This window comes from Acinonyx jubatus, chromosome B4 (genome assembly GCF_027475565.1).
Source record: "Acinonyx jubatus isolate Ajub_Pintada_27869175 chromosome B4, VMU_Ajub_asm_v1.0, whole genome shotgun sequence".
In the NCBI taxonomy this organism is placed as follows: Eukaryota; Metazoa; Chordata; class Mammalia; order Carnivora; family Felidae; genus Acinonyx; species Acinonyx jubatus.
The window spans coordinates 81,513,996-81,529,722 of NC_069387.1; the positions used below are offsets into that span (position 1 = coordinate 81,513,996).

Sequence of the window (15,727 nt, forward strand, 5' to 3'; positions counted from 1 at the left end):
AACATTCCTTTCTTTAGAAATTACGGCTTCACTGGGGCGCCTGGGTGGCTCAGTCAGTTAAGCCTCTGACTTTGGCTCAGGTCATGATCTCATGGTTCATGAGTTCAAGCCCTGTATCCGCCTCTCTGCTATCAGCACAGAGCCCACTTTGGATCTTCTGTCCCCCTCTCTCTATCCTCCCCTGCTTACTCTCTCTCTCTCGCTCAAATATTAAAAAAAAAAAAAAGAAATTGTGGCTTCAGTAATAAATAGTTTTACTAACAGAGCAAACATTAAGAAGGTGAAGTCAGGGTCATTCTACCTGGAGACAATCAGAAGTTTATAGTCATATGCCTTAAGTACAGTATTTTTTGACTTATAAAAACCTTATTTTTTATGGGACACCTGGGTGGCTCAGTCGGTTAAGCACCAGACTTTGGCTCAGGTCATGATCTCATGGTTCGCGGGTTCGAGCCCCATGTTGGGCTCTGTGCTGACAGCTCAGAGCCTGGAGTCTGCTTCAGATTCTGTGTGTCCCTCTCTCTCTGCCCCTCCCCTGCTCATGCTCTGTCTCTCTCTCTCTCTCTCAAAAATAAATAAACAATAAAAAACAATTTTAAAATTTTATTTATTTTTTGATTTATAAAAATTAAAAAGAATTTACACAATAAATTTTGAATATAGAATCTTAATCTATTTAATTATATAATCTATAATACCCAATAGGGGAGAAAATCTGATTGAGCACAAGATGAGATTTGGATTTTGGTAGCATGCCATGTCTGCATGGAATAGTCCTCATAATAGTTCACTGAAAAGAGTAAAAAAAAGAAACTATACTTAAAAAGTTTATTAGTAAACCTGTCTGATGTACTTGGAACTAGACAAGGAAATCTTGACGAGGGTATTAAGGATGAATATCTAAACTGTGGCAATTATGAAAATATATTTTGTCCTACATGTTTATATATGATTTTTCTTATAGCAATAAATGTAAACCAAAGAAACAGTTTAGTTTGGGATCAACCACATAGCACTTTGAAAAAAAATTTTTTTACACTTACTTATTTTTGAGAGAGAGAGAGAGAGACAGAGTATGAGCAGGGGAGGGGCAGAGAGAGAGGGAGACACAGAATCAGAAGCAGGCTCCAGGCTCTAGGCTCCAAGCTGTCAGCACACAGCCCAACCCAGGGCTTGAACCCACGAACCGTGAGATCATGACCTGAGCTGAAGTCAGATGCTTAACCAACTGGGCCACCCAGGCGCCCCAACCACATAGTACTTTGAACCTTTAATTCAGGATTCTAAGCTCCTTGGATATAGGTCTATATGCTTATTTCACCATAGTAGAATATATAACAGGCACTCAATAATTACTTAAATATTTACTGCCCATTATATATCAAGTACTATGCTAAATTCTAAAATAGTATAAGCCAAACTCTTTGGTTTCAAGAAGTTTTTAAATGAACAGGAAAAACAGGTCCTATATGTAGTAATAGAAAACAATATATAATTAAAGGCCAAACAGGCATATGGATAATTGTAAGTCCAAAGAATTCACCAATCAAGATTGACTGAGGTGGCTATGAAGTGGGTCTTAGAAAAAAGACATAATTATATAGAGAGGACAGTAGAGATCATTCCAGGATTTGGGAAGAAGGGCAGGAATAAATAGTACTAGTGTGAAAAAGGACTAAGGCTTAAAGTTGCAGAAACTAAAGAACTAATAAGGAACTTACATTTCACCTGTTCCAACCTCCCACCATCTCTGAAGCACCCCTGACTGATGGCAATTAGGCTATTTATGAATATTTGAAATGATAGGCAGTTTAGTTTACTTTTGAAAGTAAATATTGTATAAATTTTGAAGTTATAGTTATTAGAAAATTTCTCTTTAAAATCTCTGAACAAAAGAAAAAGATGTCATCAAGAGACAATATTAAGTTTAAAAAATTGTGCTAAAGTAATATATACATGTTGTTAAAAGGAGTAAAATACTACTAACATGTTAGAAAAAATAGCAGCTCTCTACCTTTATTCTGACCTCTCAATCCTCTTGAATGGCAACCAGTTTTCTTTTCTAGAATTTATTTCTAACAAATGAACACTTCCATTGTTTAGAAATCCAAGGCTATTCTTCCTAGGTCTGTGGCTTTTTGGGAGAGAGGAATAGGAAGGGGTGAGAAAGCTCTTAAGATCTTTTAATTCTCACTGTTCTGAAATCTCAAAATAATGTGCCTTGGTGTAGGTCTGTCTTATTATTCTGAGACTTTTCAATAAAGGGCTCATTTCTGGGATGGTTTCCTATACAGTTTTGATATTTTTTCCCTCCCTGGTTGTTCTTTTTCTGAAACTCCCATAGTCAGGTATTAGACTTCCTGAACCATTCTTATCTTTTTCCTCCTTCAAACAACAATAACAAAAACTTGTCTTTTTTGTAGTACTTTCTGGAAAATCTTAACTTTTTTTTACCAGCCCTTCCATTGAATTTTTTATTCTAATGATTATGTTTTCGATTTCTAAGTCCTCTTTCTTGTTCTCTAAGTGTCTCTTTTCATAGCAATCTAATCTTGCTTCATGGTTCCACTATTTTCTTATTCTCTGAGGATATTAGTTTTTTAAAAAAAAGTTTTCAGGGCACCTGGATGGCTCAATTAGTAGAGCATGCAATTCTTGATCTCTGGGTTGTGAGTTTGAGCCCCATGTTGGGTGCAGAGATTACTTTAAAAAAGAAAGAAAGGAAGAAAGAAAGAAAGAAAGAAAGAAAGAAAGAAAGAAAGAAAGAAAGAAAGAAAGGTAGGTTTTCTTTGTTCTTTGCGTTGTCTGTTTTCTCTGAGTTCCTTTTTCCGGTTTATTCTGATTTTTCATGTTGGAGATGTGTTTTATTTTTTATTTATTTAATTTATTATTATTATTATTATTATTTTAATGTTTTTATTTATTTTTGAAGGAGAGAGAGAGACAGCATGAACAGGGGAGGAGCAGAGAGAGAAGGAGACACAGAATCCGAAGCAGGCTCCAGGCTCTGACCTGTTAGCACAGAGCCTGACGTGGGGCTCGAACTCACAAACCGTGAGATCATGATCTGAGACGAAGTCGGACACTTAACTGACTGAGCCACCCAGGCGCCCCGGAGACGTTTTTTAAATACTTGATTTATTTTTATTATTTTTTAAAAAGTTTATTTATTTTTGAGTGAGAGTGCACGGGAGGGACAGAAAGAGAGAATCCCAATCAGGCTCTACACTGCCAGTGTGGAGCCCAATGTGGGACTTGAATCCACGAACTGAGATCATGCACTGGGCTGAAATCAAGAGTGAGACGCTCAACCGACTGAGCCACCCAGGTGCCCCTCAAATACTTTAAATCAAATGTCTGTAATCATTCTACAAACATTAATAGTGGAATGTACAATGTTAGGTATTTTGTTAGAGCTGGAACAGATGAAGTTTTTTTTTTCTTTTTTTATGAATTGATATTTGAGCTTGTGGGTTTTTTTTTTTGCATTTTTTTAAATGTTTATTCATTTTTGAGAGAGAGAGAGAGAGAGAGAGAGAGAGAGAGACACAGTGTGAGTGGGGGAGGGGCAGAGAGAGGGAGACACAGAATCTGAAGCAGGCTCCAGGCTCTGAGCTGTCAACACAGAGCCCAACATAGGGCTTGAACTCACGAACCACTAGATCATGACCTGAGCCGAAGTCAGAAACTTAACCGACTGAGCCACCCAGGCGCCCCTTGAGCTTGGGTTTTGAAAGTAGTGTAGCAACATTTGACCAAGAAAGGCCAATCAGAGATCACAGATCTGCCCGGTCCATTATAATAGTTACCAGACACATATGGCTATATAAATGAAAAATGGCTAATAAATGAATTTAAGGGACATCTGGGTGGCTCAGTCAGTAAGCATCCAACTCTTTTTTTTTTTTTAATATTTATTTTTGAGAGAGAGAGAGAGCACGCAAGAGGGGCAAGGGCAGAGAAAGAGGGGGGACAGAGGATCTGAAGCTGGCTCTGTGCTGACAGCAGAGAGCCTGATGTGGGGCTTGAACTCACAAACTGTGAGATCATGAACCAAGCTTAAGTCGGACACTCAACCAACTGAGCCATCCAGGCGCCCTAAGCATTCAGCTTTTGATCTCAGCTCAGGTCTTGATCTCATGGTTGTGAGTTCAAACTCTCCACTGGGTGTGACGCTTACTTAAAAAACAAACAAGCAAACAAAGAAACTGAAAATCCAGTTTCTGATAATTCAAGTGGATTATGCCACATGTGGATAATGAGTACCACACTGGGAAGTGCATTACATTTCTATTATCACAGAAAGTTCTATTGGCTCTGTTGCTGTAGGATGTCTCTTGGGTGTTGGTATATAAAGATTTGACCTCTATGAGAAGGAAGATTTATAAATTCTCTAGTTCCTTCATATTCTTGAATATACAGTTCAACCACAGTTTAGATCTATATTTACCGTAACACTCATCTGGATACATCAAAAATAAAGAGCAAAAGTACTGTATACATAGTGGTTGTTAAGTCAATAGCTGTTGAAACTAAGACTGTGACAAACAATGATCCACACCAATTGACAATTTAATCTTGTAAGTATAGATCCTGGCATTTAGATGACGCTTAGAAATATCTATGGACTCAAATTGGATTCAACATCACCATTTGAACAACTGATTAAAAAAGGACAAAAACATTGTTATGACATTATTTGTTACTGAGCTGGTTTCAGGATAAACAATCCATTCTAGGCTGAATCCAAGGAGAATGAATTACTGGACTGACAGAAGGATGTCTATATAAAAAACTTATGTTAAAGTGAGATTTTAGTATATTGACATACCTCTGGTTCTATGTTTGATATCAGATTCAGCTTCATTTCTCTCCTTTCCCTCATTAGTGGAAATGGTATCCAGTTCACGGCAGACGGAGCTACAAATAACAGAATAAAAGAATTTTCCTCCTTTTTATTTAACTCTATGCTCAATATCAGGCTTGAACTCATAAGCCCAAGATCAAGAGTCATATGCTCTACTGACTGAGTCAGGCAGTTGCCCTAGAATAAGAGAATTTTAAAGTTGTTTCTTGGTCAACATTACCTAGTGTATGACAGCATGTGAATCCTACAAGATTTTTGGTGAAAAAAACGTGTGACCAACTAAATTTGGAATATTCTAAAAATCACAATCTCTAATATGGATAGAAAATTTTCTAATATGCATGGAGTTTTCCATGTATGTTAGCATAATAAAAACTGGGAAATCTTACAGTGGAGAACTTTTTATTTAAAAGTGGTTATTTCCCAAACTTATAATCTTTTTTTTTTTAAATGTTTATTTTGAGAGAGAGAGTGTGTGAGCAGGGGAGAGGCAGAGAGAGAGAGGGAGGGAGAGAGAGTATTCCAAGCAGATTCTGCACTGCCAGAGCAGAGCCCAACACAGGGCTTGAACTCATGAACCACGAAATCATGACCTGAACTGAAACCAAGAGTTTGATGCCTAACCAACTGAGCCACCCAGGTGCCCCAGAACTTATAATCTTTTTATTAGAGAACAGCAACTTGTGTTCTGCGTAACTCACTAGGAAATGTTGCTCTACTAGGGCATCATCATATAGCCTCAGAGCAGCTGCTTCTCTGGAAGGGATCTAGTCCAATCTACTTCAAATTCAGGAACCAATCACAAACAAAAAAGGAATGATCAATGATCTGGAACATACCTTATGGTTGGAACAGTAAATGGATCAAACTGGTCCACTTTCTGTACATCAATAGGCACAGAAATGCGACCTGTAAGGACCAAAAGTTATAAACTGATGACTGTGAAATACATCATTATGGGCTGTCTCCTATGTGTTATTTTGGCTAAATTTTAATCTAAGGCTTAGAAAAAGGGTTAGACTTATCTGTTAAAATCAGTAGTTGGAAATTACTTCCACACTAGCTGCATCTTTTATTTCTCTTAAAAAAAAAAAAACAAAAAATAAGTATGAAAGACTGTTGAGCTATTACATAGTGCTCTTATCTCTACTTTTATTTCTATCTCCTTCTTCCTAATATCCTTTTATACAGAAGTACAGAATGATATCAAATTTAGTGAGTTCTGAAAATGAAACAACATAGATAAAAATAGTTCATTTCATTATCTTGATTTGCTGAGATCAGAACAGACACCTGTATGTTGGAAATCTTTAGAAAGCATTTTGGGAATAAAATAGCATTATACTACCTTTTTACAATATCTACACCTGGGATACCACATAAAATTCATCACATCTCAAAAATGAGATAATGAGTCTCAAGAATGCCAGGTAAATAACAAGTTAAGATAATCAAGAGAATTGGGAGTTGCTGATTGAAGACAGTAAAAACTGCAGCTACTTAATGGGGAAAAGATATAATCAAAACGTATACACCTATGAATATAATTATTTACTGAAACTGAATTTTAGAATAAGGGGATACCCACTAAAGTTTTAGAATTAAGTTAAAAAAATATTAAGAAATATAAAGATTATTACCAAAAGAAGCTGAAAACACACAGTTGACAGGTTTGAAAAGGAGCTATCCAAATATATGGACTAGAGAATCATTATAGATTATTAAAGGAAACTAGGCAATTTGGGAGGATTGAATGTGTGACACTTTTCTAGGCACTTTACATTTTAGATTTTCACAATAACCCACTGAAGTAAGTACTATTATTATCTCCATTTCACAGATGAGAAAACCAAGGTACAGAGAGTAGTTTGCCTAACATCCCACAGCAAGTGGCAGAGTTGGATTATTGACTACTTATTGGATATTAGTTGTCCTAAAAAGGACAACTATATACAACTGCATATGTCTCCCGGTTGGATGAAGCAAAGTTTAGGTCAATATAGCCACCTTTATATCTATTTTAAAGTCAGTTTCATTCCTTCAAAACACCTAAGAAAAATGTGAAGGAGGAAAGCTAAAAGTATGGAAAAAGAACTGAGGGAGGAAGCATAGTGGGAACAGCACAGAACTCTGTGGTTTAAGAACTGAATTCTGTTTCTAGCTCTGTTGCAATTTGTTTTATGACTGTAGACAAGTCCCATTAACCTCTTGGACCACTGTTTTCTCATTTGTACAGTGAGAACTACCATCGTGTGAGTTCTAAGTACCTCTACGATTCTAACACTGAACCTCAAAAACCCAGATGAAAATTATTTATGTAGTGGAAACTCATCTGGTAGCTACTAATCAACAACTAAAACTTTCATTTTCCTTCTAGTTTTCTTTACTTTCTTTACATTGTACCTGTTTTAGGATGAACACTAAAAGGGCTCTTCAGTAAATGATTGATTCCTTTGCTAACATTGATATCCAGCCGTGGAAAACAGTACTGGAGCATGATCTCCCATTCAAGCCAGGGTCCACATTTGTCGTTTTTGGTATTATCCTAAAAACAGATGCAAGTCTAGCATGAGGATAAGTAGGAACTTTTGAGGATTTCTTTAAAAGTGGTTAAAAATGATTTTCAATAATCTTTAACTTACTAATAAGCAAAACAATCAGAATTTAATTAAGAATTACATTATTATATTTATAATAGAGATTTCGATGGGATATACCTGAGAGCTGATGGTTTTCTTCAAATACTCCCAACGCTGAAGTGAATTGTGATGCTTTTGGAAGTTTTGTTGAAGTTTCTCATGAATTGGTGATGAGTCATTAAGGAACACACTCATTTATGACACATTAATGAACAACTTATTTCCAGTATGTGTTACAACAAGGATAACTGAAAGTTTACTAGAAATTATTGTTTTCTAAAATGCAAATATGTATATTTTTAAGTTTATTTACCTTGAGAGAGACAGAGACAGCATGAGCAGGGGAGAGGTAGAAAGAGAGAATCCCAAGCAGGCTCTGCACTGTGAGCACAGAGCCTGATGTGGGGCTTGAATGCACAAAACCATGAGATCATGACCTGAGCCAAAATTGATAGTCGGACGCTTAAATGACTGAGCCACCCAGGTGCTCCTCTAAAATGCAAATATTAATTGAACACATATCCTTAAAAAATCTCCTGTAAAAATATGATACTGATATGACAGAAAAAAAGCCAAAATAAATATTTGGTTTAATGTAAAGCTTTCCCTGGTCTGTACAAATTTTGACTATATGATTCAGTATTCTTTAAGTATCTATTAATTCTATGAGGATCAAACTCCAAAATGAGGAAATTTCTTTCTGAAAAGGCTTCATTTCTTACTATATTCCAAACTAGAGATACTAAAATGCAGAAAAAGATGTTTTGTGTAAAAAGACTAAATTTGTAAGAGTACGTATATGAGAATATACAGGCAGAACACATTTATAATATCATAGATAAATACATGTAGCTCACATAGAAATGGTCTTGGGAAAGGATATTTTCAGGAACAAGGGCTAAGATCTTATCCCAGCTTTCTTTATTTTCAAGAATATCTTGATCAACTAAGGCATAGTCTTCAAAGTATTTTTTTATTATGTTTATAGATTTTCTGTAGGAATAACAATAACAAAGTCCTAATACTATTTGTAATATATACACTACATAACTTTTGTTGCTATTTGGGTGGCTAGTGTTACTTCTACTGAATTTTTCTTAATGAGCATGTATTAGTCTAATAAGAAAAATACAAATAGAGTTTAGCTATGTAAAATGGGAATAATACCCCTTTGCAGGGTTATGAGAGTTAACTAAGACATTCTAAGGGGGAAGAACCTACTGTAGATAGTACCTGGCTTAGAACAGATATTCAGGAAATGTTTACTTTTTTTTTTTTTAAAGTAGGCTCTACAGGCTTAAATTTATGACCCTGAGATCAATATCTGAACTGAGATCAAGAATCGGATGCTTAACTGACTGAGCCACCCAAGTGCCCCAAGAAATGTTTACTTCTTAAGCTCTACAACTTAGAAGGTTAATAGCATCATAAATATGTAACAAGAAAGCAACCAAGCCAGGACAACATAATAATACATCAGTAGTAGAATGTGGGATAGAGTCTATAGTTTCTACTATGAATTATTTGCTTTACATCTCGACAATTATATAGTGCTTAGCATTTTGCAGACTTCACATCTACTGTTTCATTTAATCTTTGCCACAACTCTCAGATAGAAGATGTTTTTCCCATCATATAGTTAAGGAAATAGAGGCTCTAATATTTTATTAAGGTCTTAATAAGTTGCAGAATAGAGATTCTAACTCTTTATGTTTATTTATTTTTCAGAGAGAGAGAGAGAGAGAGAGAGCGAGCAAACGGGGTAGGGGCAGAGAGAGAGGGGGACATAGAATTTGAAGCAGGCTCCAGGCTCTGAGCTGTCAGCACAGAGTCCGATGTGGGACTCAAACCCACGAACTGCGAGATCATAACTTGAGCCAAAGTCAGATGCTTAACCGACTGAGCCACCCGGGCGCCCCTAGAGATTCTCTTATTTATTTATTTATTTATCTATCTATCTATCTTACACATTTATTTATTTTTGAGATAGAGAGAGAGCATGAACGGAGGAGGGTCAGAGAGAGGGAGACACAGAATCTGAAACAGGCTCCAGGCTCCAGGCTCCGAGCTGTCAGCACAGAGCCCGACGCGGGGCTCGAACTCACGGACCACGAGATCATGACCTGAGCCGAAGTCGGCCGCTTAACCGACTGAGCCACCCAGGTGCCCCAAGAGATTCTAACTCTTAATGCAAAGCTCTTTTCACCCAGAGAAGTAGTGAGTTCAGTGGGAAGAGTATGGGTTTTGAAATTAGGCAGACCAGGACATGAATGCTGAATTTAACAATTACTTGTATGGTGCCACGAAACTTATACAATCTTTTCAAATCTCACTTTCTTCATCTGTAAATGGAGATACCATCATGACCGTCATGAAGTTATTGTTAAAACCAATGAGAACATTTGTAAAACATCTGTCATGAATACTGCAGCATGAAGTAGTCATTCAATGAACTCTAGTTATTATCTTTGTAAAGTGCTATCCCAGTAGGGAAAACTGATAACAAGGCAATTCTAAAGGTAAATCAGACACAACTTAAACTGCATAGAGTCTTTTCCAACAGACCTGACAAAAGGGTGAATTTTTTCGCTTAGGTGGACTTTCTTTTTAACGTCTTGACCACCCTGAAAAATAAACCATCAAAAAAGAACTTCATGTATATGAAATAAATGAAATAACTTAAAAATTTCTTTAATGTGTTCTAAAGATACTGATTAAAAGAAAACTGTCAACATATAGAAGTTTAGATGCTATTTTATAGTCTCAATACTTGTAACTTTCTGGGTTACCTTTACTTCACATAATTGAACCAGAAAAGTAATTTTCCTTTTGTCACAAACAAAGATCTTAAAAAATGTAGCTACTATGATTATTTGATCTGCTGGTAAGATCATCTACTCTGGAATGTGGATGCTCTAAAAGTTTAATTTTGTCACTAAACATTTCAGGCTTGGTAACATCTAGCAAATAAAGAAATGTAAATTATCATTAAGATCTTACCTTTACAAGACTCAAATACTCAACTATCCCAGAACGTACTGCAGAGGACAATTTTCTAACTGATTCATCACAGACCCAACAATGAACACCTCTCCTTCCAGAATATACCCAGAGACGATGCTTAAATCCAAAGTCCTCTGAGGAGGGGAGAAATAACAGGTTTTAAAATCTAGAAATAAATTTATAAACTCCTGGTTCTTGCTTACTTCCTTAGCTTCATTTTTACCTCTTATCCACATGTACTCATGTTAACTCTACTGAATTATTTTTAGTTTTCTGTGTCCTCCATGCTTTTGCCTTTATGTCAATACCTATTCTGGTCTCTCTGCCAAGAATTTCTTCATGCCCCGGTATTTCCATTTCTCTCCCTGACCAATTGCCATTTATCATTAAAGACCCAGTCTAGGGATATTAAAAAAGCTAATAAATTTAAAGTGTTTAGAACAGTGCTTGGCACATAATAAGCACCCTAGATAAGAGTTAGCTATTTTTAGTACATGTGCTGCTGAAGTGATCACAAGAGTTAGCTATTCTTAATATCATTATCATTTTTATCATTATCTTTTCCAGAAAGCCTTTTCTAATCCAGTCTTTTCCCATTCCTGTATGCACTCCTGCTGTTCTAGATCTCCAGGGAATGCTGGGCATATTACTCAACATAAGTATAATCTTCAATTTTATTCGTCTTCTTCTTAGACTGCATAACATACTTGAGGTAATCATTATCTTTCATATTTCTTTCCCTCACCTAGGACAGTATGTAGCACAAAGAGCTGCTCGGTAGATGACTGAACTGGGAAAAAACTCACTGGTTTGATCAACAGCTTTATTAGAATTTGAACTACAACTTTATTCTAATCTTTTATTTTCTGGCCATATGTTTCAAGGAAACATGTTCAAAATTTATGAGAGTTGACTATAAAATGGTATAGATAGGGGTGCCTGGGTGGCTCAGTCGGTTGAGCGTCCAACTTTAGCTCAGGTCATGATCTCACAGTTCATGAGTTCGAGCCCCATGTTGGTCTCTGAGCTGATAGCTCAGAGCCTGGAGCCTGCTTCGAATTCTGTCTCCTTTTCTCTCTGCCCCTCCCCCACTCACATTCTGTCTCTCTGTCTCAAAAATAAATAAACATTAAAAAAATTTTTAAATGGTACAGACAGACAAATATTCAGAGGAAAATAGATTCTTGCATTTGACGCCCCTCAGACACTACCAATACTTGCCCTTCAGTGCTCGGTCGATTATGCGTATGGCCATCGTCATGAGGGTCCAGCACTTAGAACATATGTCTGCAGAACTGGAGCAGAGGCATCATTACTCACTGTTAGTGACATCACCCACCCTACCAGCAAGGCATGCAGCACTTACCTACAACATCTCCTCACATCGTCATAGTCTGTCATGTCAATGTCAAACACCAATTCTTTTTCCTGAGCCTGGAAAGCTCCCAGCTTCACTGTATTGTGTTGATTGGGCTACAGATAGGGGGAAAATATTTAAATATTTTAAATATATATACACACACACACACACATATATAACCCAAAACAAACAAAAAACCCAAACAAAAAATTCAGTTTCTTTTTTTTTTATTTATTTTTAAAAATTTTTTAACGTTTATTTATTTTTGAGACAGAGAGAGACCGAGCATGAATGGGGGAGGGTCAGAGAGAGAGAGAGGGAGACACAGAATCTGAAACAGGCTCCAGGCTCTGAGCTGTCAGCACAGAGCCCGACGCGGGGCTCAAACTCACGGACCATGAGATCATGACCTGAGCCGAAGTTGGATGCCTAACCGACTGAGCCACCCAGGTGCCCCTCAATCAGTTTCTATAAGAGCTGTCATGCTGCCAATTATGCTGTTTTCCACCCACACAAAAAAAGTGGCCAAAGAGAAATGAAGAAACCATAATACAATGCCAATTCTATTTCAGTTAAAGTTCATTAATTTGGATTCTGTGCATCCAGAATTGATGACAGTATACATTTACTTAAAACAGGTTTTGATAAATCTATATTGCCATAAATATTTTTTTCAGTTCTACTGAGATATAATTGACATGTAACATTGAATAATAAATATTTGTTATTTTTAGGTTTCTGATAAGGAAGAAAGTACATACAAATAATTAATGCCCTATTGTAAGCTGTTTTAAGGACCTTTAACTGTTACTGGACATATAAGTAACAAAAATGTATTTAAAATTTTTCAATAGGGGTGCCTGCCTGGTTCAGTCAGTAGAGCATGTGACTCTATCTCAGGGTTGTGAGTTCAAGTCCCTCACTGGGTGTAGAGATTACTTAAAAATAAAATCTTTAAAAAATAAATAAAATATTTCAATAATCCAAAATATCTCAATTAGTTCAAACTGAGCCTTTGGCTTAAGCTGTAAGTAGCCTCCTTTGAGGTTATGGATCACCAGGCATAGAAGGCAGACCGAATACAGATACTTATCTTGCTCTTCTAAACTTGCACAAAAATGATAGTAAAGACTTTTTTTTTTTTGGATAGTAAAGATTTTCTTAAGAAAGGCATGTCTTGGGGCATTCCTGAGCCTGGGTGGCTTAGTTAGTTGAACGTTCAACTTTGGCTCAGGTCATGATCCCACAGTTTGTGAGTTTGAGCCCCACATTGGGCTTGCTGCTGTCAGCACGGAGCCCACTTTGGATCCTCTATCCCCCAGCCCCTGCTCCTCTCCCACTTGTGCGCTCTCTCTCTCAAAAATAAACATTAAAAAAAAAAAAGCATGTCTTTTAAGAAAGAACCAAAGAGGAGAAGATACCACCACGATTTTTATAAGATACCCATAAGAGCTGAATCTTAAGCTCTCAGTAAGGAAAGATAAGAAGCAACCCAATTTACACCTCAGCATCCCTAAAAAACTCTGGTCACAATTGGTATCTCTGGAGTAAGAATGCGCACGTGCGTGCGTGCGTGCGTGTGGTGTTGGTAAAGCTAAGACTAAAAATAAGAGTATTGGTTAAAAATCTTTTTATGAAGCAGTTCCCCAGATTCTTCCATTTACTCTGCAGAGCTAGGTGACAGTGCAAAGACACCTGAATTATTATCTGGAGAACCTCAAACAGTGGGTCTTTGGACTGGGATGAGGGGCAGGAACAACAGGTACAGCTGAAGAAAGATGTGTTGTACTGATATACAGGGGATTAAGTGGACATTTACATGTGGAAAGTTGAGACCCTGCCCTCTTCCCCTACATCTATACCCTACCGCTGCCACCCGGGGAGGAGACCAGAAGATTCCTGTCTGAAGAATCTGATCAGGAGTGTCAGGCACTGTTAAAGGCTCTAGGAATATAGATCAGTGATCAAAACAGATCTCTGTGCTAGTGGAGTTTTCATTCAAGCAAAGAGCTAGAGAAACTGACAACAGAGCTTCTTCCCAAAAAGATGACCAAGCCAGATCACCTTGTAATAAAGAAATCTCAGTCATGTATACAGAACTTCCAATCAGCTTTTTTAGTACTCTATTTTTATTTTTTTCAATATATGAAATTTATTGTCAAATTGGTTTCCATACAACACCCAGTGCCCATCCCAAAAGGTGCCCTCCTCAATACCCATCACCCACCCTCCCCTCCCTCCCACCCCCCATCAACCTCAGTTTGTTCTCAGTTTTTAACAGTCTCTTATGCTTTGGCTCTCTCCCACTCTAACCTCTTTTTTTTTTTTTTTCCTTCCCCTCCCCCATGGGTTTCTGTTAAGTTTCTCAGGATCCACATAAGAGTACTCTATTTTTAAATATAAGCAACATGCAAGAAATTATCAGACTTATGAGGCAAGCCTCTAATATGAAAGAGGGGAAAAAACAGGAAAAAAAGCAACCTTGAGAAAACAAGACTGTACAACAGAAGAAAATTAAAAAAAAAAAAACAAACTATCATTGATATCCTCAGATAAGACATACCAATGAAAAAAAAAGTTCTTGGAAATTAAAATATAATAGCAGAAGTGAAAACCTCTGAGGAAATTCCCCAGAAAGTAGGGCCAAAGGACAAAAAAATAGAAAACAGGAGGAAAAAAAAATTAGCGAATCAGTTTAAGACACGTAATATCTGACTTTAGGATTTCTGGAGAGACCAGAGAAAAATTATAGATAGGACAAATTGTATTTAAAAAAAAAAAAAAGGTAGGGGTGCCTGGCTGGCTCAGATCAAGATCAGACTCTTGACCTCTGGGTTCTAAGTTTGAGCTCCATGTTGGGTGTAGAGATTACTTAAAAATAAAATCATGGAGGAGACTGGGTGGCTCAGTTGGTTGAGCATCTGATTTCAGCTCAGGTCAAGATCTCAGTTTGCAAGCCCTGCATCAGGCTTTGTGTTGACAGCTCAGAGCCTGGAGCCTACTTCGGATTCTGTCTCCCTCTCTCTCTGTCCCTCCCTGGCTCACAGTCGGTCTCTCTTGCTCTCAAAAATAAACAAACATAAAAAAATAAAATAAAATCTTTTTTTTTAACTCAAAAATAAAATCTAAAAAAAAAAAAAAGTAAAAGGGAAATTTCCTAGAATTGAAGGACATGAGTTCATGATCATGAGTCCATCAAGTATTTAGCACAACAGGTACAAAAAGATGCATGTCAAGCGAAATTTTAGAACATTAGGGACAGAAGGGAGCAGAAAATCCTAAGAGCTTTCAGATCCAACACAGTGGGACAAGAATCAGAATGGGGGTCTTAATAGCAACACTGGAAACAAGCAGGTAATGCAAAATTCTAAGGGAAAATGATTTAGAAACTGAACCGTTAGTTAAGCATAAATGTAGAATGAAGGTATTTTCCAGATACAGAAGGTATCAAATGTTTTGTCTTCCATGCATCTTTTCTCAGGAAGCTCAGGGAGGATGTGCTCTACCAGAACAAGGAAGTAAACCAAAAAGAGAACAAAGGATTTGGGTAACACAGGATCCAAAATAGGAGAGAGGTGGAAGGACATTGGGGTGATTACAAGATCATATTTATCCAATAGGCTTAGAGGGCAATCAGTCCAGCTTGGGGGTCAGAAGTCTGCCAGGGAAATCTTTTCAGGGTGAAATTGACAAACTACCTGTTAGGTCTGAACACATTGGGATATTCAGACAATTGGCAAGGAGTTTGGGGTTGACTTAGTGATCGACCCTGATTTTTAATCTAACAAATATATTAGAAGCATGTGGAAATGGGAAGGTGAGGTGAGGGTAGGCAGTGAGGTAAAAGAAAGCTAAACT

At 37.1% G+C, this 15,727-nt stretch overlaps 1 protein-coding gene across 5 annotated transcripts in view; it reads right to left on the reverse strand.

The window, feature by feature from the left end:
- PRIM1 (DNA primase subunit 1) overlaps positions 1 to 15,727 on the reverse strand; it is a 49,132-nt gene that overhangs the window by 4,304 nt on the left and 29,101 nt on the right. For 4 of the 5 annotated variants that reach the window (XR_003424387.2, XM_053226382.1, XM_053226381.1 and 1 more), the window contains exons 3-11: positions 11,876 to 11,982; positions 11,731 to 11,804; positions 10,507 to 10,643; positions 10,072 to 10,130; positions 8,390 to 8,499; positions 7,585 to 7,673; positions 7,271 to 7,412; positions 5,707 to 5,776; positions 4,832 to 4,920 (exon numbers count right to left, since the gene is read on the reverse strand). Coding sequence is in view for 4 of the 5 variants with exons in the window: in XM_053226382.1 (XP_053082357.1) it covers positions 4,832 to 4,920; positions 5,707 to 5,776; positions 7,271 to 7,412; positions 7,585 to 7,673; positions 8,390 to 8,499; positions 10,072 to 10,130; positions 10,507 to 10,643; positions 11,731 to 11,804; positions 11,876 to 11,982 (877 nt within the window). In the remaining variant the exon portion in view is untranslated. The remainder of the gene's footprint in view (positions 1 to 4,831; positions 4,921 to 5,706; positions 5,777 to 7,270; positions 7,413 to 7,584; positions 7,674 to 8,389; positions 8,500 to 10,071; positions 10,131 to 10,506; positions 10,644 to 11,730; positions 11,805 to 11,875; positions 11,983 to 15,727) is intronic. The other variant, XM_053226383.1, reaches the window with a different exon arrangement.